This window comes from Salmo salar, chromosome ssa05 (genome assembly GCF_905237065.1).
Source record: "Salmo salar chromosome ssa05, Ssal_v3.1, whole genome shotgun sequence".
Lineage (NCBI taxonomy): Eukaryota > Metazoa > Chordata > Actinopteri > Salmoniformes > Salmonidae > Salmo > Salmo salar.
The window spans coordinates 37,343,195-37,367,697 of record NC_059446.1 but is presented as its reverse complement, the minus strand read 5'-3'; the positions used below and the strand labels follow the sequence as shown (position 1 = coordinate 37,367,697).

The following is a 24,503-nucleotide window of genomic DNA, read 5'->3' as shown; positions in this document are numbered from 1 at the left end:
GCCTACTAAAGGATGTCCACTAGATAGCACAGCCACAAAGTCAGAATTGGCTATTATCGTACAAATTCATGAAAACATTTTTTTCCTTTTTAGTCTTAATTTAAGGTTAGGGTAAGGCATAAGGTTATCAGTATAGTTAAGGTTAGGTTTAAAATAACATTTTAAGAAGATCAATTGTAGAAATAGGCTGGGCTTATGAGTTTATGGCTGTAGTAACTAGTGACGACCCTACTAACGAAATGACACGCTCCTTGAACACGGGTCACGGAGGAGAGAGGATGGAGGACGGTCTTTATTTACAAACGAGAATCTCTCTTGGATGCTTTTGCTGCGTTCATATGCCGCATTTACGTGCCAGTCGGAACTAGGAATCTCAGAAATGCCCGACATGCTAACTGGTTGTAGTTATACACGTGCCGCGTTCAATCAGTTAGCAGGTCGGAAATGTCAGAGTTTCCAAGTTCCGACTAGCACGTAAAACATAACGTGTGTACAATTAATTGGTTAGAGAGAGGTCTCAAATGCCACTTGCATTTGTATCCCCTGTATCTGCATGCTGCGTTCCACTTGAACAGCCCTCCAACTGGCAATTACTAGTGGGAAACTCATCTATCATTATATTGGTGTTTTCAAGACAACTGGGAAATCCGGGGGGAGGGGGGGGGGGGGGGGAACTGATCAATTCATGACGTTAGTGATCTTCAGGTCAGAAAGTTGGAGCTCAAGAAAGATGCTTGAGTTTTTGACTTGGAATTCCGAGTTGGTTCCTGAGTGGCACAGCAGTCTAAGGCACTGCATCTCAGTGCTAGAGGTGTCACTACAGACCCTGGTTTGATTCCAGGCTGTATCACAACCAGCCGTGATTGGGAGTCCCATAGGGAAAAGGGCTATTTTAAGCTTAGGCGTTAAGTTTAGGGTTATGGTTAGAATTAATGTAAGGGGTTGGGGGTTAGGTTCAGGGAAAATACGATTTTGAATGGAAATGAATTTTAGATCCCCACGAGGATAGAAGAACATAACGTGTGTTTAAGTGTGTGTGTGTTCTTCTATGCTAAGCACTATTGTGTGTTTATAGTTGAAGGACCCGCGGTTTGAGTGGACGAAAGATAGGACGTTGCTGCTGAAAGACGTCACACACCGTGACCAGGGGCTCTACTCTATCAAACTGTCCTCTGGATTCACCTATGAGACCGTTCGCCTCACTGTCTCAGGTACAGGGGCTCCCGAATGGTGCAGTGGTCGAAGGCACTGCATCTCAGTGCTAGAGGCGTCACTACAGACCCTGGTTCAATTCCAGGCTGTATCACAACCGGCCTTGATTGGGAGTCCCATAGGGCGGCTCACAATTGGCCCAGCATGGTTAGGTTTTGGCCAGGGTAGGCCATCATTGTAAATAAGAATTTGTTCTTAACTGACTTGCCTAGTTAAATAAATAAAAGATGACTGTTAACAAAAAATCCTAGTCTGAGCTAGTTTTTTCAGAGTTCCCAGTTATCTTGAATGCACTGAAGTCGGATGTTGGAGATTTCTGAGCTCTGAGTTCCCAGTTCCCAGCAGTTTTGAACGTGACATGAGCTCCCACTTCTCCCACATGTTGATCTATGACGTCACCTACTAAGGAAATAATCTTGACAACAGCATTTCCGGCAGTTAAATGTAACAACAAAACGTAATTTTTTTAAAGAATTCTACTATTTTTTTTTAAACCATAAATTGTTAACAAGCATGATAGCTGTACTTATAGTTTATGGTTTATGTAGCTTGATGGCCATTAGCCAGTAAGCGTTTCTCAACAAGTTCAAAGCACGTGAATGCATCCAACTGGTATTTACGACTTCACAACTGGTCAATTCCCTCCTCCCACTTGGTTACGAAAGCAGCATTAGTCCCTACACACTGAGTATACAAAACATTATGAATACCTGCTCTTACCATGATTTAGACTGACCAGGTGAATCCAGGTGAAAGCTATGATCCCTTATTGATGTCACTTGTTCAATCCACTTCAATCAGTGTAGATGAAGGGGAGGAGACAGATTAAAGAAGGATTTTTATGTCTTGAGGCATTGTGTATATGTACCATTCAGAGGGTGAATGGGCAAAACAAAAGATTTAACCTCTACGGGATCGGTGTCCCTATACCGGGGCGGTTGATGCTAACGTGAGCTAACGTTTGCTAATGTGACTAGAATGACGTTGTAAGTAACAGAACACTTTCGGGAACATAGACACGTCTTATATGGGCAGAAAGTTTAAATTCTCGTTAATCTAACTGCACTGTCCAATTTACAGTAGCAATTACAGTAAAAAAAATACCATGCTATTGTTTGAGGAGAGTGCACAACAACAAAAACTTTTATCACGGCAACTGGTTTGATACATTCAACTCTGAAGGTGATTTGTCATCCTGAGGGTCCCAGAGATAAAATGTAGCATAGTTTTGTTTGATAAAATACATTTGTATATTCAAATGCAGGTAGCCTAGTGGTTAGAGCATTGGACTAGTAACCGAAATGTTGCTAAAACAAATCCCCGAGCTGGCAAGGTAAAAATCTGTCGTTCTGCCCCTGAACAAGGCAATTAACCCACTGTTCCTAGGCCGTCATTGTAAATAAGAATTTGTTCCTAACTACCTCATTTGCACACACTGTGTATAGACTTTTTCTATTGTATTATTGACTGTATGTTTGTTTATTCCACGTGTAACTCTGTGTTGTTGTTTGTGACGCACTGCTTTGCTTATCTTGGCCAGGTCGCAATTGTAAATGAGAACTTGTTCTCAACTAGCCTACCTGGTTAAATAAAGGTGAAATTATTATTTTTTTTAAAACTGACTTGCCTAGTTAAAAAAAAGGTTAAATAAAAATACAAAAATGAACTGGGTTCTACAGTTTGAACCCCTGCTGTCTCTGGCTCCACACCCACCCCACCCGGCCATCTAGATGTGTGAAAGTTAGTGTACTGTATATGTACTGTATAAGCTAATGATCCATCATGAATGACATTCCTTGGAGTGTGTAAACTTACATTTTGTATTACCATATCATGTTTGTATGTTCTCTATAGTTATGTACTTGAAAATGTATCAATTGACCAATTCGGCACATTTGGACTGACTTGATACAAAATACTGTGCAGTACTGCAATGCTTCACTGGATCAATCTAAATTGCGCCTAAACTGCAATATTAAATTATGGCCTTTTTCTTGCATTTCAAAGATGATGGAACAAGGAAAAAAAATAGAAAATGCATGTTTTTGGTTTGTATTATCTTTTACCAGATCTAATGTGTTATGTTCTCCTACATTCATTTCACATTTCCACAAACTTCAAATTGTTTCCTTTCAAATGGTATCAAGAATATGCATATCCTTGCTTCAGGTCCTGAGCTACAGGACTTGGATATGTCATTTTAGGCAAAAACTGAAAAAAAAGGTTCAACCCTTAAGAGGTTTTAAGTGCCTTTTTATAATGTATTTTTATTTAACCTTTATTTAACTAGTCAAGTCAGATAAGAACAAATTCGTATTTACAAAGGCTGCCTAGAAAAGTCAAAAGGCCTCCTGCAGGGATGATGGCTGGGATTAAAAATAAATCAAATATAAATATAGGACAAAATACACATCACGACAAGAGAGACACTACATAAAGAGAGACCTAAGACAACAACATAGCAAGGCAGCAACACATGACAACACAGCATGGTAGCAACACAACATAACAACAACATGGTAGCAACATAACATGGTAGTAGCACAAAACATGGTACAAACATTATTGGGCACAGACAACACACAAAGCAGCCACAACTGTCAGTAAGAGTGTCCATGATTGAGCCTTTGAATGAAGAGATTGAGATAAAACTGGGTATGGTAGTAAGTGCCAGGCGCACCGGTTTGTGTCAGGAGCTGCTGGGTTTTTCACGCTCTACAGTTTCCCATGTGTATCAAGAATGGTCCACCACCCAAAGGAAATCCAGCCAACTTGGCACAACTGTGGGAAGCATTGGAGTCAACATTGGCCAGAATTCTGAAGGCATTTACAGAGTCATATTTGACAACAAAATCTTGCTTTGGCTGTACATCCCATATGTGATCTCTCATTTCGGTTAAAGCTATTTCTGTCTGTTGATTTGTTTTTGTTTGTTTTTCTGCTTTCCATAATGCCAGGACAATTCCTTGTCCAATTCCTTGTTGTTGATCTAAAAAAATTATAATAATTGGGTGGGTAAATTTGTCCTATTTCACATGTACAAGTGTGTATTACACGCATATGTGAACAGGGGTGTAAAGTACTTAAGTAAAAATACTTTAAAGTACTACTTAAGTCGTTTTTTCTGGTATCTGTATTTCACTATTTTTATTTTTGACAACTTTTACTTTTACTTCACTATATTCCTAAAGAAAATAATGTACTTTTTACTCCATACATTTTCCCTGACACTCAAAAGTACTTGTTACATTTTGAATTCTTAGCAGGACAGGAAAATGGTCCAATTCACACATTTATCAAGAGAACATCCCTGGTCAGCTCTCCTGTCTCTGATCTGGTGGACTCACTAAACACAAATGCTTCGTTTGTAAATTATGTCTGAGTGTTGGAGTGTGCCCCTGGCTATCCATAAATTTAAAAAACAAGAAAATCGTGCCATCTGGTTTGCTTCATATAAGGAATTTGAAATTATTTATACTTTTACTTTTGATACTTAAGTCCATTTTATAAATTACATTTACTTTTAATACTTTTCTATTAAAGTCTCTTTACTTTTACTCAAGTATGAGAATTGGGTACTTTTTCCACCACTGTGTGTGAATTAGAAATATGTTTTTTGCATATCCCAACTCCACTTGAGACACCCTCGAAGAGTGGGATCACGGACCGGGTCTGCCATTATCAATGGCGACCCTGGAGCAATTGGGGTTAAGTACCTTGTTCAAGGGCACTTCACCAGATTTTCACCTATTCATCCTTTCACTGCCTTTACTGATTTCTGGGCATCCAACGTCCAATGAATGAATAAATAGATACTCATAATAAGATGATCAATATGAAATAAATAAAAGCATCCATCAGTGTTCTTGTTTGTGCAGTAGGAGACAGTAGGAGAATGGCAAGGAGACAGTAGCAGAATGGCAAGATTTCATCATAATAGAAATCTTGCCATTTCCCCTTTAAGAAAACCAATCCTACAAGCCCCTCCTTGTAGATTGCTTTTCTTTGCCGATGTCTTCCTTGTACTATGAAATAGTAAACTGTCCTTTAATTTGGATATCAGAGTGCCGCATAACTTTTGCCAACGCGAAGGATTAAAAAATACAAATAGCTGCTATCCAAGCTCACTGCATGTGAGGGAGAAGCATCAGAAGGAGGCAGGTAAAAGAGGAACTTTTGCTCTATCTTTAACGTTATCCCTTTCACACTTGTTTTTAGTTAGCTAGCATGGATCAGTTGCCTATCCACTGTACGCGCTAACGAGTTATAGCTAGCTAACAGCTTGTTGGTTTGCAGACGATCAACAGAGCAGATTGTCCACTCAAACTGAGTTGATGCTTTACATGTTTTCCATATGACATCTAGCATATGAATTAACTTCATGCTCTAGATTCTCAAATGTTGCTATTTTTCAGAAACGTCTAGTCAGTTAGCCACATTGTTTCATTGTAGCAACATTCTATTTATTTTGTAGATGTACGCGCGGCCGCAGTGCATCGCGCATTCATTTCAACACCATACGTGGTCGTTGTGAAGGAATGCTTTGCATGCAACTACAATGGCATATCTTCCATCAATGCCTATAACGTTACGTGTCAAATGTCAATTTGTGTCTCCAGATAATGTATCTTTATAAACGGGTATTTAATCATCAGCTCCAACTTCGTTCCAGATTTGTGTGAATACATCCTCTATCCTCCACGCCCACACATTTGAGGGAAACCGCTGATCTCACTCGCCTCTTGTGTTGATCAGTGCGCGTGAAAGACCGACCGACCGACCGAGCGGTGCCTTGCCATGGCTCTTCTGACCCTGCATCGTTCGCCGTCCATCTCCACCGCTCCGGTGAGTTTCCCACGAGCCCCACACATATTTTAATGCAGCTATACTGGCCTTTTATTTTCCATGGCAGCGCCTTCACTTCATTTAATGCTCTGTTTTACAGTGTGCGATTCGATACACTGGCCAAGCCTGCTTAGCCTATTATCCAGAATCCGTTTGCTTTGGTTAATGAACAACGGTCTTTGCCTGAGGCTGTCCTATAACCTGCTTGGTGTTATTCATTTGCGATGTCATCATCACAGCATTGTAGATTGTTGATAATGTAAAGGGTATTTGTTGCTGTCTGGTGGCCAAGGCAGTGATTTGTATTGACAAGCAGAGATGACATAACTAAGTAGAGGGCAAACATGCCATAAACTCTGTGATATATCACAGAATATTTGTGGGTGACAACAGTATTAAAATCGACTCCTCCTGCCTAACCCTCACCAGCACACTGACAGTGTTTCAAATGATAACCTCACTCACTCACTCACTCACTCACTCACTCATCTCCCCGTCCTTATCTTGTCTCCTCTCACTCCCTCTGTGTTTCTTTTTCATTTCTCTTTAAACAGTTAGAGCAACTTTAACAGGCTAATTTAAACTGTGTTACTTCCAAGGCCTCGCTGGTATGTTACGAATGTGTGGACAGGCAGACATAACGTTGCCTTCCTCCGTCCCCCTGCATACTACTGCTCTGTCATCTCTACTACTGTTAACTCATCTCTTCCTTTCAAACCCTCAACGCTGCTCTCCAGCACATCCTCTACAAAAAAAAATGTATTGTGTCTGTCTGGACATGTCAGTTAAATAACAGGTATTGTGTGATGACTCCTCACAAAACCAGGACAAAAAATACCATGATTTTTTTTGGGGGGGGGGGTTTTCCCTAAATTGTATCCATAGAATGGTCCTTTGGAGGAAGGATTGTTGACATATTTGACATTTGGGCAATTCCACTGTAACAGAATGATGACAACGACTTTTCACTTTAAATGTATGACCAACAAAAACCATTGATTCCAAAGTTAAACAAACCATACAACTATGCAGAAGGACTAGTTTAAAAAATAAAATAAAAATTCCAGTTCATTTAAAAACATATTTACTCGAAGAACTGATGTAAAGTTTGGTAACAGAATGACACTGAAATCTCCCTCAGTTTTATGTGACCACCTACCAGTCGTAGTTTGGACATCACAGCACGGCAGAGTACAGCACAGTAAAGTATAGTTCAGTACATTACAGTAGAGTACAGTAAATTATACTGTGCTCTAGTAATGTACTGAACTTTACTCTACTGTACTTTTCTTTACTGTACTGGCCTAACTTGTGAAACAGACATTCATGATTGGTTCAGATTTGGACTGACCAAATTTCAACTACTTTTCAACGTTCATGGATGTGGGCATTTCCATGTAAAAAGCCCCATAAGCAATGTAATCCATAGAATGTTCCTTTTGGATTCTTGACATATATTTGACATTTTATATCTAAAAGCATAGTTGAGAAATAATTAATGGAAGTTGGAATATTTTACATTTTGGCCTTACCCACGCCTCCTTTAAGACTCCATAATGTTTCATCTGAATCTGCCACAAAGCGAAAAATTGTTGTCGTATGAAGCTTTACCGCTTGCTCTGTAATATGAGGAGTATTTCGAGTTATGTAACAATTTTATTAAATTAATTCAAATCAAAATCAAATAAAAATGTATTTGTCACATACACATGGTTAGCAGATGTTAATACAAGTGTAGCAAAAATGCTTGTGCTTCTAGTTCTGACAGTGCAGTAATATCTAACAATCCCCCAACAGCTACCTAATACAGACAAGTCTAAAGGGGTGAATGAGAATATGTAAGTATATGGATGAGCGATGACCGAGCAGTATAGGCAAGGTGCAATAGATGGTATAAAACACAGTATATACATGTGATATGAGTAATGTAATATGAAATATGTAAACATTATTAAAGTGGCATTATTTAAAGTGACTAGTGATCCATTTATTAAAGTGGCCAGTGATTGGGTCTCAATGTAGGCAGCAGCCTCTCTGAGTTAATGATTGCTGTTTAGCAGTCTGATGGCCTTGAGAGAGAAGCTGTTTTTCAGTCTCTCGGTTCCAGCTTTGATGTACCTGTACTGACCTCACCTTCTGGATGATAGCGATGTGAACAGGTAGTAGCTCGGGTGGTTGATGTCCTTGATTAACTTTTTGGCCTTCCTGTGACAGGTACTGTAGGTGTCATGGAGGGCAGGTAGTTTGCCCCCGGTGATGCGTTGTGCAGACCGCACCACCCTCTGGAGAGCCTTGCGGTTGTGGGCGGTGAAGTTGCCGTACCAGGCTGTGATACAGCCTGACAGGATGCTCTCGATTGTGCATCTGTAAAAGTTTGTCAGGGTTTTGGGTGACAAGACAAATTTCTTCTGCCTTCTGAGGTTGAAGAGGCGCTGTTGCACCTTCTTCACCACACTGTCTGTGTGGGTGGACCATTTCATTTTGACTGATGTGTACGCTGAGGAACTTAACTTTCCACCTTCTCCACCTTCTCCACTGCTGTCCCTTCGATGTGGACGACTGTGGACGACTGATGTGGACGACTGTTGTGTCATCTGCAAACTTGATGATTGAGTTGGAGGCATGCATGGCCACACAGTCGTGGGTGAACGGAGTACAGGAGGGGGCTGAGCACACACCCTTGTGGGGCCCCAGTGTTGAGGATCAGCGAGGTGGAGATGTTGTTTCCTCCCTTCACCACCTGGGGGCGTCCAATCAAAGTCCAGGACCCAGTTGCACAGGGCGGGGTTGAGACCGAAGGCCTGCAGCTTGATGATGAGCTTGGAGGGTACTATGGTGTTGAATGCTGAGCTGTAGTCAATGAACAGCATTCTTACATAGGGTATTCCTTTTGTCCAGATGGGATAGGGCAGTGTGATGGCGATTGTGTCGTATGTGGACCTGTTGGGGCGGTATGCAAACTGAAGTGGGTCTAGGGTGGCCGGTAAGGTGGAGGTCATATGATCCTTCGCTAGCCTCTCAAAGCACTTCATGATGCCAGAAGTGAGTCCTACGGGGCAGTAGTCATTTAGTTCAGTTATCTTTGCCTTCTTGGGGTACAGTAACAATGGTAGCCATCTTGAAGCACGTGGGGACAACCGACTGAATATGTCCGTAAACACACCAGCCAGCTGGTCTGCGCATGCTCTGAGGACACGGCTAGGGATGCCGTCTGGGCCAGCAGCCTTGCGAGGGTTAACATGTTTAAATATTTTACTCACGTCAGCCACGGGGGGCGCAAGTCCTTGTTAGCGGGACACGACGGTGGCACAGTATTAGTCTTCCCTGTGGCTCAGTTGGTAGAGCATGGTGTTTGCAACGCCAGCATGGTGTGTGTGCAACGCCAGGGTTGTGGGTTCGATTCCCACGGGGGGCCAGTACAAAAAAAAAAATGCCTGAAATGTATGCATTCACTACTGTAAGTCGCTCTGGATAAGAGCGTCTGCTAAATTACTAAAATGTAAAAAAATGTATTATCCTCAAAGCGGGCAAAGAAGGTGTTTAGTTTGTCTGGAAGCGTGACGTCGGTGTCCTTGACGTGACTGGATTTCTTTTTGTAGTCTGTGATTTCCTGTAGACCCTGCCACATACAAACGTCTCGTGTCTGAGCTGTTGAATTGCGACTCCACCTTGTCCTTGTACTGGCATTTCGCTTGTTTGATTGCCTTGCGGAGGGAATAATTACACTTATATTGTCATTCCCAGACCTCTTTCCGTGGTTAAATGTGGTGGATCGTGCTTTCAGTTTTGTGCGAATGCCGCCATCTATTTACGGTTTCTGGTTAGGGTAGGTTTTAATAGTCACAGTGGATACAGCATCTCCAATGCACTTCTTTATAAACACACTCACCGAGTCAGCGTATAGGTCGATGTTGTTCTCTGAGGCTGATTGGAACATATTCCAGTCCTCGTGATCAAAACAATCTTGAAGCGTGGCTTCTGATTGGTCGGACCAGCGTTGAATGGTTCTCGTCACTGGTACATCCTGTTTTGAGTTTCTGCCTATAAGACAGTAGGAGCAAGATGGAGTCGCGGACTGGTTTGCCTGAGGGCGGGGAAGGGCTTGGTATGCATCGCGGAAGTTAGAGTAGCAGTGGTCGAGGGTATTGCCCAGGCACATGCCGCAATCAATATGCTGGTAGAATTTAGGTAGCCTTGTTCTCAAATTTGCTTGGATTAAAAATTTGAGTAATCATTAATATAGAAAATATACACATTTTCATTAAGCAAATGTTTCTATAAATTGTTGAACATAAGACACTTTACAGCATATCAGTGTTCCAGAGTGAGATCTCTGTTACTTTTTGAGTTATGATCCAATTTGTAAGCGTTACCAACAGCCTGAATATAAAATTGGATTCTAAATGGTCGCCCTCTGCTGGTGATTTGCAGGATGTGCAATGATACAAGTAAAAGGAGGGCTGTGATTGGTTACATTGCCTACTATGCCAATTTCTCTGTTAACCTCTTACATCTAGATGTTCCGCTAGCGGAACACCTGCTCCAATATCCAATGATGGGCGTGGCGCGAAATACAAATTCCTCTAAAATCCGAAAACTTCAATTTTTCAAACATATGACTATTTTACAGCATTTTAAAGACAAGACTCTCGTTAATCTAACCACACTGTCCGATTTCAAAAAGGCTTTACAGCGAAAGCAAAACATTAGATTATGTCAGCAGAGTACCCAGCCAGAAATAATCAGACACCCATTTTTCAAGCTAGCATATAATGTCACAAAAACCCAGAAGACAGCTAAATGCAGCACTAACCTTTGATGATCTTCATCAGATGACACACCTAGGACATTATGTTATACAATACATGCATGTTTTGTTCAATCAAGTTCATATTTATATCAAAAAACAGCTTTTTACATTAGCATGTGACGTTCAGAGCTAGCATACCCCCTGCAAACTTCCGGGGAATTTGCTAACAATTTACTAAATTACTCACGATAAACGTTCACAAAAAGCATAACAATTATTTTAAGAATTATAGATACATAACTCCTCTATGCACTCGATATGTCCGATTTTAAAATTGCTTTTTGGTGAAAGCACATTTTGCAATATTCTAAGTACATAGCCCAGCCATCACGGGCTAGCTATTTAGACACCCGGCAAGTTTAGCCTTCACCAAAATCAGATTTACTATTACAAAAGTTTGATTACCTTTTGTTGTCTTCGTCAGAATGCACTCCCAGGACTGCTACTTCAATAACAAATGTTGGTTTGGTCCAAAATAATCCATCGTTATATCCGAATAGCGGCGTTTTGTTCGTGCGTTCCAGAAACTATCCGAAATGGTAAATCAGGGTCTCGCGCATAGACCATTTCGTGACACAAAAAATCGAAATATTCCCTTACCGTACTTCGAAGCATGTCAACCACTGTTTAAAATCAATTTTTATGCAATTTATCTCGTAAAAAAGCGATAATATTCCGACCGGGAATCTCCTTTTCGGTAAACAGAGGAAAAAACACAAAGACGGGGGCGGCCAGTGCACGCGCCTAAGCCCACAGTCCCTTGATCGGCCACTTGAGAAAGGCGATAATGTGTTTCAGCCTGGGGCTGGAATGACGACATTCACGTTTTTCCCGGGCTCTGAGAGCCTATTGGAGCCGTGGGAAGTGTCACGTTACCGCAGAGATCCTTTGTAATGGAATGAGATGTCAAAGAAAGACAATAAATGGTCAGACAGGCCACTTCCTGTAAAGGAATCTCTCAGGTTTTGACCTGCCATTTGAGTTCTGTTATACTCACAGACACCATTCAAACAGTTTTAGAAACTTTGGAGTGTTTTCTATCCAAAGCTAATAATTATATGCATATTCTAGTTTCTGGGCAGGAGTAATAATCAGATTAAATCGGGTACGTTTTTTATCCAGCCGTGAAAATACTGCCCCCTAGCCATAACAGGTTAAAAATGGGCCATAACTTTAAAAGTAGCAGAGATCCCACTCTGGAACCTCGATATGCCCGTAGCGTATATTATGTTAAAAAAATCAATTGAAAAATGTTTAATTGTATATTTTGAATGTTCATGTTTATATTTTTCAATGTTAATAAATTCATGTACGAAAATTATGGAAAGCAAAATACTACAGATTTTACAGAGCAAGCGATAAAGCTTCATATGACACAATTTTTTGTTTTGTGGCAGATTCAGATGAAACATTATGGAGTCTTAAAACCTGTTGGGGATAGGGGGTAGTATTTGCACGGCCGGATAAAAACGTACCCGATTTAATCTGGTTACTACTCCTGCCCAGTAACTAGAATATGCATATAATTAGTAGATTTGGATAGAAAACACCCTAAAGTTTCTAAAACTGTTTGAATGGTGTCTGTGAGTATAACAGAACTCATATGGCAGTCAAAACCCTGAGACAAATCCTAACAGGAAATGGAAATCTGATGTGTGGAAATCACTTCAAACATTTGCCATTGAAACACACAGGGGCTTATTAATCATTTAGCACTTCCTAAGGCTTCCACTAGATGTCGACAGTCTTTACAAAGTGGTTTGAGTCTTCAATGCTACAAACTGACCCAAAGAGAGGCTGTGGAACTTGGTCACAGGGGGAGGGCCATTTACCATTATGACGCGGCCGCCCATGGCTACCCTCCCCTTTCGAAACGTTTAGAAAGACAATGCAATCGTCCCCCTTGAATATTATTGAAGCTCTGGTTGAAAAAGGCCCTAAAGATTTATGTTATACAACGTTTAACATGTTTGAACGAACTTAAATATATTTGTTTTGCACATTCGTGACGAGAAGTCCCGTGCACTACGGTACATTTTGAGTAGCCTTCGGAACGCGCTAACAAGAAGAAGCTATTGGGACATAAATTATTAACTTTTTCGAACAAAACTACATTTGTTGTGGACCTGGGATTCCTGGAAGTGCCTTCTGATGAAGATAATCAAAGGTAAGGGAATATTTACAATAGTATTTTTGATGGTTGATGGTTCCAAGATGGAGCTAACATGAATCGCCTAGCCTATTTTTCTGAGCATATCACGTCGTTTATTGCAAAGTGTGATTTTCCCAGTGAAGTTATTTTTAAATCTGGCAAAGCCGTGGCATTCACGAGATGTTAATCTACAATTCTTTGAATGACAATATAACATTTTAACAATGTTTTCGAATAGTAATTTTGTAAATTGTAGCGCTGATTCACCGGAAGCATTTGAGGGAAAAGATTTTCTGAACGTCACGCGCCGACGTAAAATGCTGTTTTTATATATAAATATGAACTTTATCGAACAAAAAATGCATGTATTGTGTAACATGATGTCCTAGGAGTGTCATCTGATGAAGATTGTCAAAGGTTAGTGCTGCATTTAGCTGTGTTTTGGGTATTTGTAATGCATCTAGTTGCTTTGAAAATGGCTGTGTGATTATTTCTGGCTGGTTACTCTCCTAACATAATCTAATGTTTTGCTTTTGCTGTAAAGCCTTTTTGAAATCGGACAGCGTGGTTCGATTCAGGAGAGGTGTATCTATAAAACGGTGTAAAATAGTCATATGTTTGAGAAATTGAAGTTATAGCATTTATGAGGTTTTGTATTTCGCGCGACGCGATTCCACTGGCTGTTGACTAGGGTGGGACGCAAGCATCCCACCTTGCCCAGACAGGTTAAAGGAGGCGTGGGTAAGGCCAAGATGTCATAAATATGCCAACTTTGATTAATTATTTCTCAATGATGCTTTTAGATATACATGTCAACAATCCTTCCTCCAAAGAAACATTCTATGGAAGACATTTCGTGAAATGGTATTTTCCTGGTTTTGTGAGGAATCACCCTGATGTTACTGTCTCAAGTTTCACTCTCACACCGCTGAACCCTTGATACTGCAGCTACCCCTTCCTCATACATTCTGTTCTCACTTTTCCCTCCGTTTGTCTTTTCTGTTCTTCTGTTTCTTATTCTTTCTCTCCGTCTCCCTCCTTTCTCTGTGTCCCCCTTGGTCAATGACTTCTGTAGTCTTTTCCTCTGCCTCTTATCGTTGTAAATGCACATTTTACTCTTGATCCTGCTCATTCTTTCAGTACATGAACACTGAAGTACCCACTTCTCGATGCCACATAACTGGTTTTAGAGATTTAATAAATCCCTTATTAAATCTAAAGAGGGTTGTCACTCTAATCAGTGGACTTCAATATGTGACACAAGATGGTATATTTTTAATAGATTGTAGATTAAAAAGTAAATTGTTTATAACCTGGGCCCAGATCTGTTTGTGCTCTTGCGAACTACATTGCTGCCATTGTCAAGTGAAGTTTGGCATGACAATGATTTACAGGGAGTTGGCATGATGGCACAAAAAAACTGCCGCCAAGGCAGTGGCGGATGTCAAGCGCTCAATATCAAGTTTTGCATGGACCCCCTAGTCATTTCATGTTGGGCCCTATAATTTGTACACTGGACATCATTAGTCAATCGCGTTGTTTAACATGAAAAAATGCAGAAGACCTCATGCTATTAGACACCTACAAGTGATTTGCATACAAAACATCCCAGTTAGTTATTTTTGGCCACCTGTAAGTGTAAATGTCTTTCCAGTTCATCTGGTCTGTTGACTTTCAGTTGCTCTTCTGATTCACGTTGGGGGTCCACTGATAAATCTAGCACAGGGGCCTGTGACAATGTAGTTACGCCACTGGGCTAAGGAGTTGATTATTTACTAACAATCTTTCATATCATTTTTTTGAAGGATGAAAGCATCCCAAGAAGAGGGAGACTTCAGAAAAGGTAGATTTTTGGGGGTTGTGAATTTAATTTGTATGTACAGTGCATTCAGAAAGTATTCAGACATTGCAGCCTTATTCTAAAATTGATTTAATTAAAAAAAATCCTCATCAATCTACACACGCCCATAATGACAAAGCGAAAACAGGTTTTTAGACATTTTTGCACATTTATTTAACATAAAAAGCAGATACCTTATTTACATACGTTTTCAGACCCTTTGCAATGAGACTTGAAATTGAGTTCAGGTGCATCCTGTTTCCATTGATCATCCTTGAAATGTTTCTATAAACAGTTGACAGTGAATGTCAGAGCAGAAACCAAGCCATGAGGTCGAAGGAATTGTCCGTAGAGCTCCGAGACAGGATTGTGTCGAGGCACAGATCTGGGGAATGGTACCAAAACATTTCTGCAGTATTAGAGGTCCCCAAGAACACCTTGGCCTCCATCATTCTTAAATGGAAGAAGTTTGGAACCAGCAAGACTCATCCTAGAGCTGGCCGCCCAGCCAAACTGAGCAATCGGGGGAGAAGGACCTTGGCCAGGGAGGTGACCAAGAACCCGATAGTCACTCTGACAGAGCTCCCAGAGTTCCTCTGTGGAGATGGGAGAACCTTCCAGAAGGACAACCATCTCTGCAGCACTCCACCAATCAGGCCTTTGTTAGAGTCGCCAGACGGAAGCCACTCCTCACTAAAAGGCATTGACAGCCCGCTTGGAGTTTGCCAAAGGGCACCTAAAGGACTCTCAGACCATGAGAAACAAGATTCTCTGGTCTGATAAAACCAAGATTGAACTCTTCGGGCTGAATGCCAAGCATCACGTCTGGAGGAAACCAGGCACCATCTCTATGGTGACGCATGGAGGTGGTAGCATCATGCTGTGGCAACGCTTTCAGGGACTGGGAGACTAGTCAGGATCGAGGGAAAGATGAACGGAGAAAAGTACAGACAGATCCTTGATGAAAACCTGCTCCGGACCTCCGACTGGGGCGAAGGTTCTCCTTCCAACAGGACAATGACACTAAGCACACAGCCAAGACAACGCAAGACTGGCTTCGGGACAAGTCTCAATGTCCTTGAGTGGCCCAGCCAGAGTCAAGTGTCTGAAAACATATGTACATTGATATTTCAGTTTTTTTTATATATATAATTCTAAAAACCTGTTTTTGCTTTGTCATTATGGGGTATTGTGTGTAGACTGCTGAGGAAAAATAACAATTTGATCCATTTTAGAATAAGGCTGTAACGTAACAAAGTGGAAAAAGTCAAGGGGTTTGAATACTTTCCGAATGCACTGTAGGTTGGATGTGGTCATATGGAAGTTTGATTGCAAACATCTTTCAAAGTAATAATTCAGTCTTCTATCCTCCAAAACAGAGAGAGCTTTGCTCTGGTCAAAGGGGCCGTCCTTCTCCTGGAAGAGGGAGAGGGGGAGGGGCCACATGAAGAGACGTCGCCCAATCACTCCCCTTCACCCCTGAAGCTGGGGGGCGGAGCTTCAGACACACAGCACAGACAGCTGCACGCCATGGTGTCACTACTAAGACCAGAGGACACTATCAAACTGGTGAGACCTGTCAGCAGTCACATGCCCAGAGGTAGAATGTATAGAATATGCATACAATGGAAAGGACAGGCAGTGTGTGAAGAACTGTGTTTAAATTTGGGTCATCTGCAGTCTGCACACCACAAAGCTGTGTTAGTGCTTAGATAATGCCTGGGCATCAGCAAGTCTTCAGGTCTCAGGCAAGGTTACTCATCACTTGTGTGGTTCACATAACCACCTTTGTTACAATAGCATGACTAGAACAGGCGTGATGCCTGGAGCCCTCCATAATGTCATGTCACATTCATGTAATGCATTTCACTAGGTCTCAAAGTGCCTTTTACATTATAGAAAGTATGGTAACTCACCCTTATACACCTCCAACATGTGAAATCCTAGCCTGGTGGTCCCAGATCTGTTTGTGCTCTTGCCAACTCCATTACTCATTGTCAAACCGAACCTGTTTTCCATGACATGGTGTTAGCATGATAGCACACCAGACTGGCACTCAGGCTAGTAACATCCATCTACACATATATAGTGAACAAAAAGGACCAACGCATGTTGCGTTTTATACATCTTTCTTTCATGAGCTGAAATAAAAGATTCCAGAAATGTTCCATATGCACAAAAACCTTATTTCTCTCATTTTGTGCACAAACTTGTTTACATCCCTGTTAGTGAGCATTTATACTTTGCTGAGATAATCCATCCACCTGACAGGTCTGGCATATCAATAAACGGATTAAACAGCATGAGCATTACACAGGTGCACCTTGTGCTGGGGACAACAAAGGCCATTAAATGTGCAGTTGTGTCACACAACACAATGCCACAGATGTCTCAAGTTTTGAGGGTGCGTGCAATTGGCATGTTGACTGCAGCAATGTCCACCAGAGCTGTTGCCAGAGAATTGAATGTTCATTTCTCTACCGTAAGCTCTACCAGCATCGCATCATAACTGACTTCAGTGGGCAAATGCTCACCTTCGATGGCCACTAACACACTGGAGAGAAGTGTGCTCTTATCGGATGAATCCCAGTTTCAACTGTACCGGGCAGATGGCAGACATGTGAGCGAGCGGTTTGCTGATGTCAACGTTGTGAACAGAGTGCCCCATTGTGTGCCCCAGACGTGTCACACGCTGAGCATGTTTGGGTTGCTCTGGATTGACGTGTACGGCAGCATATTCCAGTTCCCGCCAATATCCAGCAAGTCCGCACAACCATTGAAGAGGAGTGGGACAACATTCCACAGGTGACAATCGACAGCCTGATCAACTCAATGTGAAGGAGACGTGTCGCTCTGCATGAGGCAAATGGTGGTCATACCAGATACTGACTGGTTTTCTGATCCAGGCCCCCTACTTTTTTTTAAGGTACCTGTGATGAACAGATGCATATCTGTATTCCCAGTCCATGTGAAATCCATAGATTAGGGCCTAATGAATTTATTTCAATTTACTGATGTCCTTATATGAACTGTAACTCAATAAAATCTTTTAAATTGTTGTTTATTTTTGTTCAGTGTATAAATACCCTTTACCCCTCTCTCAACCCTACCTGTATATGTCATCCCTTATCCCTCCTTTCTCTCACCTCCCCATCCCCATGCAGGCGGTGAGGTTGGAGTCAGTGAGTCCAGTCAGGGTACGGTATCTGATCATAGTCTCCACCTTCAGTAACAAACAGGAGAGCATTCTCCTGGGGATGGACTTCCCCGACACAGACAGGTATGTGCTGTTATCATTCTTTCAGTAGAGAGGTGTACAGGGCTTGCTGTTTTTACCTTAGACTTTTTGCTCGGCGGTATTCCGTATTTTACGATATACCGGTACTGATGCACGGACTGGTTTGGGTTTTTACTTTACCTTCTATAACGGTATTTGAATGTTTGGTTTGTTAAATGTGATACGCCGTGTTTAACGTCCATTTTAATAGTTTGCTACTTGAGTCCTCTCACTCTCTCAATGCCGCTTTCCACACAGACCTAGCCCTGCCCCCTGTCACTCAAGGAGCGCATTTGTTGTTCCTCGACCACGAGACACTTGCGTTCAGTCTGCATGGTCAATGCAACAATGTTGATGACAAAGATACTGTTTTCACTTTTCTTCATATAAATCCATTAGCGTTCTATAATTACACTTAGTTTGCGTTTCTTACATCTGCAAACAGCGTGTTTGTCTTAGCAAGTTTGGCCTAAATCTTGGTTGCCGCTAATCGCTAGTTAGTTAGCTGGCTAGCTAACTAATAAATGTACTAAGCCAGAGCAAATGTAATTAGCTATACAGCCTGATAATACCAGTGATGGTGTAGACCTAAATCAGCATGTTGTTTGTACAACAGTATCTTCTAAATCTAAGAGGAATATGAAAATGTTAGCTACATGAAGTAGCTAAGAGAAAACATTCAATGTATCCAAAGATTATAGGGTCCCCTAGTGAACACTTATCAACACTTCGGTTCCTACCCTGTCACAATAACTCCTCCCTGGCATTTTTATTCGTTGTCATGTCAAACAACACTGTATTCAAAGTGCCCACTATACTATTCTAACTATAGAATTAGAATAATCATTCTATTTCCATAATTCCAAAAGTTAACCCAAGTGTTTTTGCTCTAAATCGTAAGTGCAATATTTGGTTAAAAATAATGTCTAGATTGTTTGCCCATATCTTGCAGCCCTATGTGGAAATGATCTCAAATGGATGCATACATTGTTGAAAATTGTTTTTGTTGAATTGAACTGTATAAAACAATCAGTATGGAGAAAGACCCATTTGAAATAACTTAGAATATATGTGTTGCAACCCTAGGGTCAGGCACTACTCATAAAGCAAATTTAGAACTTTTCAAAAACATAAAATACCATCATACAGTCCAATTTTTAAATACTGTGATATGATATTTTGGCCATATCGCCCGCCCTACCTTAGACCAGTCTAGAGAATGACTTGCGTTGATAGAAAATATGTTAATGTTGCCAAATTTAAGAAAAATATATTAAAATGGTCTGTCTCTGTTTCTTTCAGATGTCTGTGTACTATCGGTCTGGTTGTGCCGGTATGGAGCGACACACAAGTGTATCTGGACGGAGATGGGTAAGAGTTTAAAAACGTGTTGTGAGTGAAAGAGAAAGATGGAGGGGTGAACTGAAAGAGCGCAAGAGTCAAATGAGGAAACTAGGAAGTAGCTAGCTGAGCCTGTACCACAGCACGGTTGGCCTGGCATCTTGGTGGCTGGCCAGACATAGTAATACCAATGAGTAATCTCTTTCTGTTTATGTACTTGGATCATTCTGTTTCTGTCACTATGTCACCCCTTAGGGCAACACTTAAAACATCTGCATTCACTGCATAAGTACTTCCTAATCAAATCCAATAACATTTTATTTGTCACATGCGCTGAATGCAACAAGTGCAGACTTTACCGTGAAATGCTTACTTACGAGCCATTTCCCAAAAATGCAGTTAAAAAGTAAGAAAATTAACAAATAGATAAAAATAAAATTGAAATAACAATAACGATGCTATATACAAGGAGTACCGGTACTGAGTTAGTGTACTGGGGTATGAGGTAGTTAGGGTGATTTAAGGTAATATGTACCTGTATGTTTGGTTAGGTGATTGATTGAAGTACATGTAGGTAGGAGGTGAGAAATAGAAAGTCTGGGTAGCCATTTAATTAACTGTTCGCAGTCTTATGACTTTGGGGCAGATGTTCAGGAACCTTTAGGTCCCAGACTTGGCGCTCCGGTACCGCTTGCCATGCATTAGAGTGAACGGACTGTGACTTGGGTGGTGGGAGTCTTTGACCCTTTTTAGGGCCTTCCTTTGACACCGCCTGGTATAGAGGTCTTGGATGGCAGGGCGCTTGTACTGGGCCGTACGCAAGCAGTTGCCATACCAAGCGGTGATGCAGCCAGTCAACATGCTCTCAATGGTGCAGCTGTAGAACTTTTTGAGGATCTGAGGGCCCATGCCAAATCTTTTCAGCCTCCTGAGGGGGATGAGGTGTTGCCGTGTTCTCTTCATGACTGTATTGGTGTGTTTGGACCATGATGGGTCCTTAGTGATGTGGACACCGAGTTCCCTGTCTGGAACTGCGAGGAGTAACAGCGTAACCTACGTTGCTAGCTACCATGATAAAGACCAAAGCCGGCGGGAGTACCGTTGAGGACAGTGATGTGTCTATCACACGTGAAGCATCTTTTAAACTAATAAAAAGAGTTATACAAGCAGTTGTTACAACATCAAGAAATTAGCTTCAAGTGTTTTTGTCCAAATACTGGTGGATTCAACTTATAAAATAATGGGCAACCTGACCAGAGAGGTCCAGGACCTGAAGAACAGTTTGCAGTTCTCCCAGGGTCAGCTCAGTGATTTCAAACAGGAAAATGGCAAGAGCACGGCAATCTGTAAGTCATTGAGAGAGGACATCCGTTCTGTGTGTGAATCCATGATAACAATGACAGATAAATCAGAAATCTCGAGGGACAATCAAGGTGGAACAACATGGTTGTGGACGGAATTGCAGAATCTCCACATGAGACCTGGACGGAGTGATGGAAATTATCTCTGAAAAATTGAAGATGGACCACAGGAAGATTGAGGTGGAGCGCCCCCACAGGACTGGAAAACCCACCAAGTTTGTGAGGTTCAAGGACAAGGTAGCTGTTATGGAAAGAGCCATGAACTTGAGAGGAACGTATATCTTCCTCAACGAGGTCTATCCCGAAGCTGTGCGCCAGATGAGGAAAGAACTTATCCCAGCCAGGAAAGCTGCCAGGACACGTGGGGACATTTGCTTACATCTGCTATGACAGGCTCATTGTCCATCCTTCTGGAAGGGATGAAAGCCAAGCCTATGGGTGCGTAGCTTCAACCCCACAGCACACACACACCAATTGATTAATGGACTGCTGAATTTGTAGTTTTATCTTGCTTTGTTTGCTCTTTTCATGTCTATCTCTGACAAGCTACCCAGCAAAGGGCTGAAAATAGCCCCTGTTAATATATGTTGCCTTAGAAATAAAGTTCATGAAATCAATAACTTGCTAACATCAGATAACATTCCTATATTAGCCATTTCTGAGACTCCCTTAGATAATTAATTTGATGATACGGCAGTAACAATACAAGGCTATAATATCTATAGAAGAGACCGAAATGCTTATGGGGGAGGTGTTGCTGTATATATTCAGAGCCATATCCCTGTAATGCTTAGAGAAGCTCTTATGTCAAGTGTTATTGAAGTGTTGTGGTTGCAGGTTCACTTGGCACATCTAAAGCCTTTTCTTTTGGGGTGTTGCTATAGGCCACCAAGTGCGAACAGTCAGTATCTAAACAATATGTCTGAAATGCCTGATAGTGTATGTGATGTTAACAGAGAGGTCTACTTTCTTGGGGACCTGAAATATTGACTGGTTTTCATCAAGCTGTCCGCTCAAGAGGAAGCTTCTTACTGTAACCAGTGCCTGTAATCTGGTTCAGGTTATTAATCAACCTACCAGGATGTTTACAAACTCTACAGGAACAAGAACATCCACAAGTATCGATCACATTTCACATGTTCTTAAGCTGTATCTGTAACCATTGGATGCAGTGATCACAATATAGTGGCTATATCCAGGAAAGCCAAAGTTCCAACAGCTGGGCCTAAAATAGTGTATGAGATCATACAAAAGATTTTGCTGTGACTCTTATGTGGATGATGTAAAAAATATTTGTTGGTATGATGTGATTTAATAAGGAGCATCCAGATGCTGCAGTTGATGAATTTATGAAATTGCTTCTTCCAATGATTGATAAACATGCACCGGTTAAGAAACTGACTGTTAGAACTGTTAAGGCTCCATGGATTGAGGAATTGAAAAACTGTATGGTTGAAGAGATGGGGCAAAAGGAGTGGCTAATAAGTCTGACTGGCTGACTTACTGAAAATTAAGAAATTGTGTGACTAAACCCAACAAAAAGAATAAACTGTATTATGAAGCCAAGATCAATGACATAAAGAATGGTGGGGAAAAAATTGGAGTACTTTAAATGAAATTATGGGTAGAAAGACGTTCAACTCCATCTTTCATCGGATGGCTTATTCATCACAAAACCATTTGATGTTACCAATTATGTTAATGCCTACTTCATTGTCAGTGGGCAAACTTAGGCAGGAAATGCCAACAACGAACAGTGAGCCATCCTATTCATGCATTTAAAAAAAACAAATGATGGAAGAAAAGCATTGCAAGTTTTAATTTTGTAAAGTTAGTGTGACAAACCTCCTGGCATTGACAACTTAGATGGAAAGCTACTGAGGATGGTAGCTGACTCTATAGCCACTTATCTGTCATATCTTTAATCTGAGCCTAGAGGAATCTTTGTCCTCAGACCTGGAGGCAAGCCAAAGTAATTCCGCTACCCAAGAGTGGTAAAGCAGCCTTTACTGGTTCTAACAGTAGGCCTATAAGCTTGCTGCCAGCTCTTAGCAAACTGTTGGAAAAAAATAGCGTTTGACCAAATACAATGCTATTTCTCTGTAAACAAATGAACAGACTTTCAGCATGCTTATAGAGAAGGGCACTCACAAATGACTGATGAATGGCTGAAAGAAATTGATAATAAGATTGTGGGAGCTGTACTGTTAGATTTCAGTGCAGCCTTTGACATTATTGACCATAACCTGTTGTTGAAAACTTGTGCTATGGCTTTTCAACCTCTGCCATAATGTGGATTCAGTGCTATCTATCTAATAGAACTCAAAGGGTTTTCTTTAATGGAAGCTTCTCTAATGTCAAACATGTAAAGTATGGTGTACTGCAGGGCAGCTCTCTAGGCCCTCATTTCTATTTTTTACCAATGACCTGCCACTGGCATTAAACAAAGCATGTGTGTCCATGTATGCTGATGATTCAACCTTATATGCATCAGCAACCACAGCTAATGAAGTCACTGAAACCCTTAACAAAGATTTGCAGTCTGTTTTGGAATGGGTGGCCAGTAATAAACTGGTCATAAACATCTCTAAAGCTAAGAGCATTGCATTTGGTACAAATCAAGTTCTAGACCTCGGCTGAATCTGGTAATGAATGGTGTGGCTGTTGAACAAGTTTGGGAGACAAAATGACTTGGCATTACCTTAGATTGTAAACTGTCACGGTCAAAACATATAGATTCAATGGTTGTAAAGATAGGGAGAGGTCTGTCCGTAATGAAGAGATTCTCTGCTTTTTTGACACCACACTCCAAAAAGAAAGTTCTGCGGGCTCTAGTTTTGTCAAATTTTTGTTATTGTCCAGTCGTGTGGTCCAGTGCTACAAGGAAAGACCTAGTTAAGCTGCAGCTGGCCCAGGACAGAGTGTCACATCTTGCTCTTCATTGTAATAAGAAGGCTGATATAAATACTATGCATGCCAGTCTCTCTTGGCTAATAGTTGAGGAGAGACTGACTGCATCACTTCTTTTTACAAGAAACAAATTGTTTGCATAGTCAACTTACACACACTTACCACATCAGACATGCCACCAGGAGTCTTTTCAGTCTCCAAATCCAGAACAAATTCAAGAAAGCATACAGTATTATAGAGCCATTATTGCATGGAACTCCATTCCATCTCTCATTGCTCAAATAAACAGCAAACCTGATTTCAAGAAAACAGATAAAGCAACACCTCACGGCACAACGCCTCTCCCCTATTTGACCAGATAGTTTGTATATGTATTGATATGTAGGCTGTGTGCCTTTTAAAAAAAACATTAATGTAATTCTGTCCTTGAGTTGTTGTCTATTAATGTTCTGTATTGCTTTGTGTGGACCCCAGGAAGAGTAGCTGCTGCTTTTGCAACAGCTAATGGGAAATCCTAATAAAATACCAAACTTGAAGCTCTCGACCGTCTTCACTACAGCCCCGTCAAAGTGAATGGGGGCGTGCTCGGCCCTCTGTTTCCTGTAGTCCACGATCAGCTCCTTTGCCTTGCTAACGTTGAGGGAGAAGTTGTTGTCCTGGCACCACATTGCCAGGTCTTTGACCTCCTCCCTGTAGGATGTCTCATCGTAGTCGGTGATCGGGCCTACAACCGTCGTATCGTCGGCAAACTTAAT

The 24,503-nt window shown here is 41.3% G+C and overlaps 1 protein-coding gene across 3 annotated transcripts in view; it reads left to right on the top strand.

Moving 5' to 3' along the window:
* Positions 1–5,195: 5,195 nt before the first annotated feature.
* si:ch211-203d1.3 (protein phosphatase Slingshot homolog 3) overlaps positions 5,196–24,503 on the top strand; it is a 28,834-nt gene continuing 9,526 nt past the window's right edge. The window contains exons 1-6 of one of the 3 annotated variants that reach the window (XM_045718147.1): positions 5,196–5,369; positions 5,885–6,057; positions 14,825–14,862; positions 16,239–16,428; positions 18,024–18,139; positions 19,439–19,507. In XM_045718147.1, coding sequence (XP_045574103.1) covers positions 6,010–6,057; positions 14,825–14,862; positions 16,239–16,428; positions 18,024–18,139; positions 19,439–19,507 — 461 coding nt within the window. In that variant the 5' untranslated portion in view covers positions 5,196–5,369; positions 5,885–6,009. Of the gene's footprint in view, positions 5,374–5,884; positions 6,058–14,824; positions 14,863–16,238; positions 16,429–18,023; positions 18,140–19,438; positions 19,508–24,503 lie in introns of all 3 variants that reach the window. The other 2 variants (XM_014199792.2, XM_045718148.1) reach the window with 2 other exon arrangements.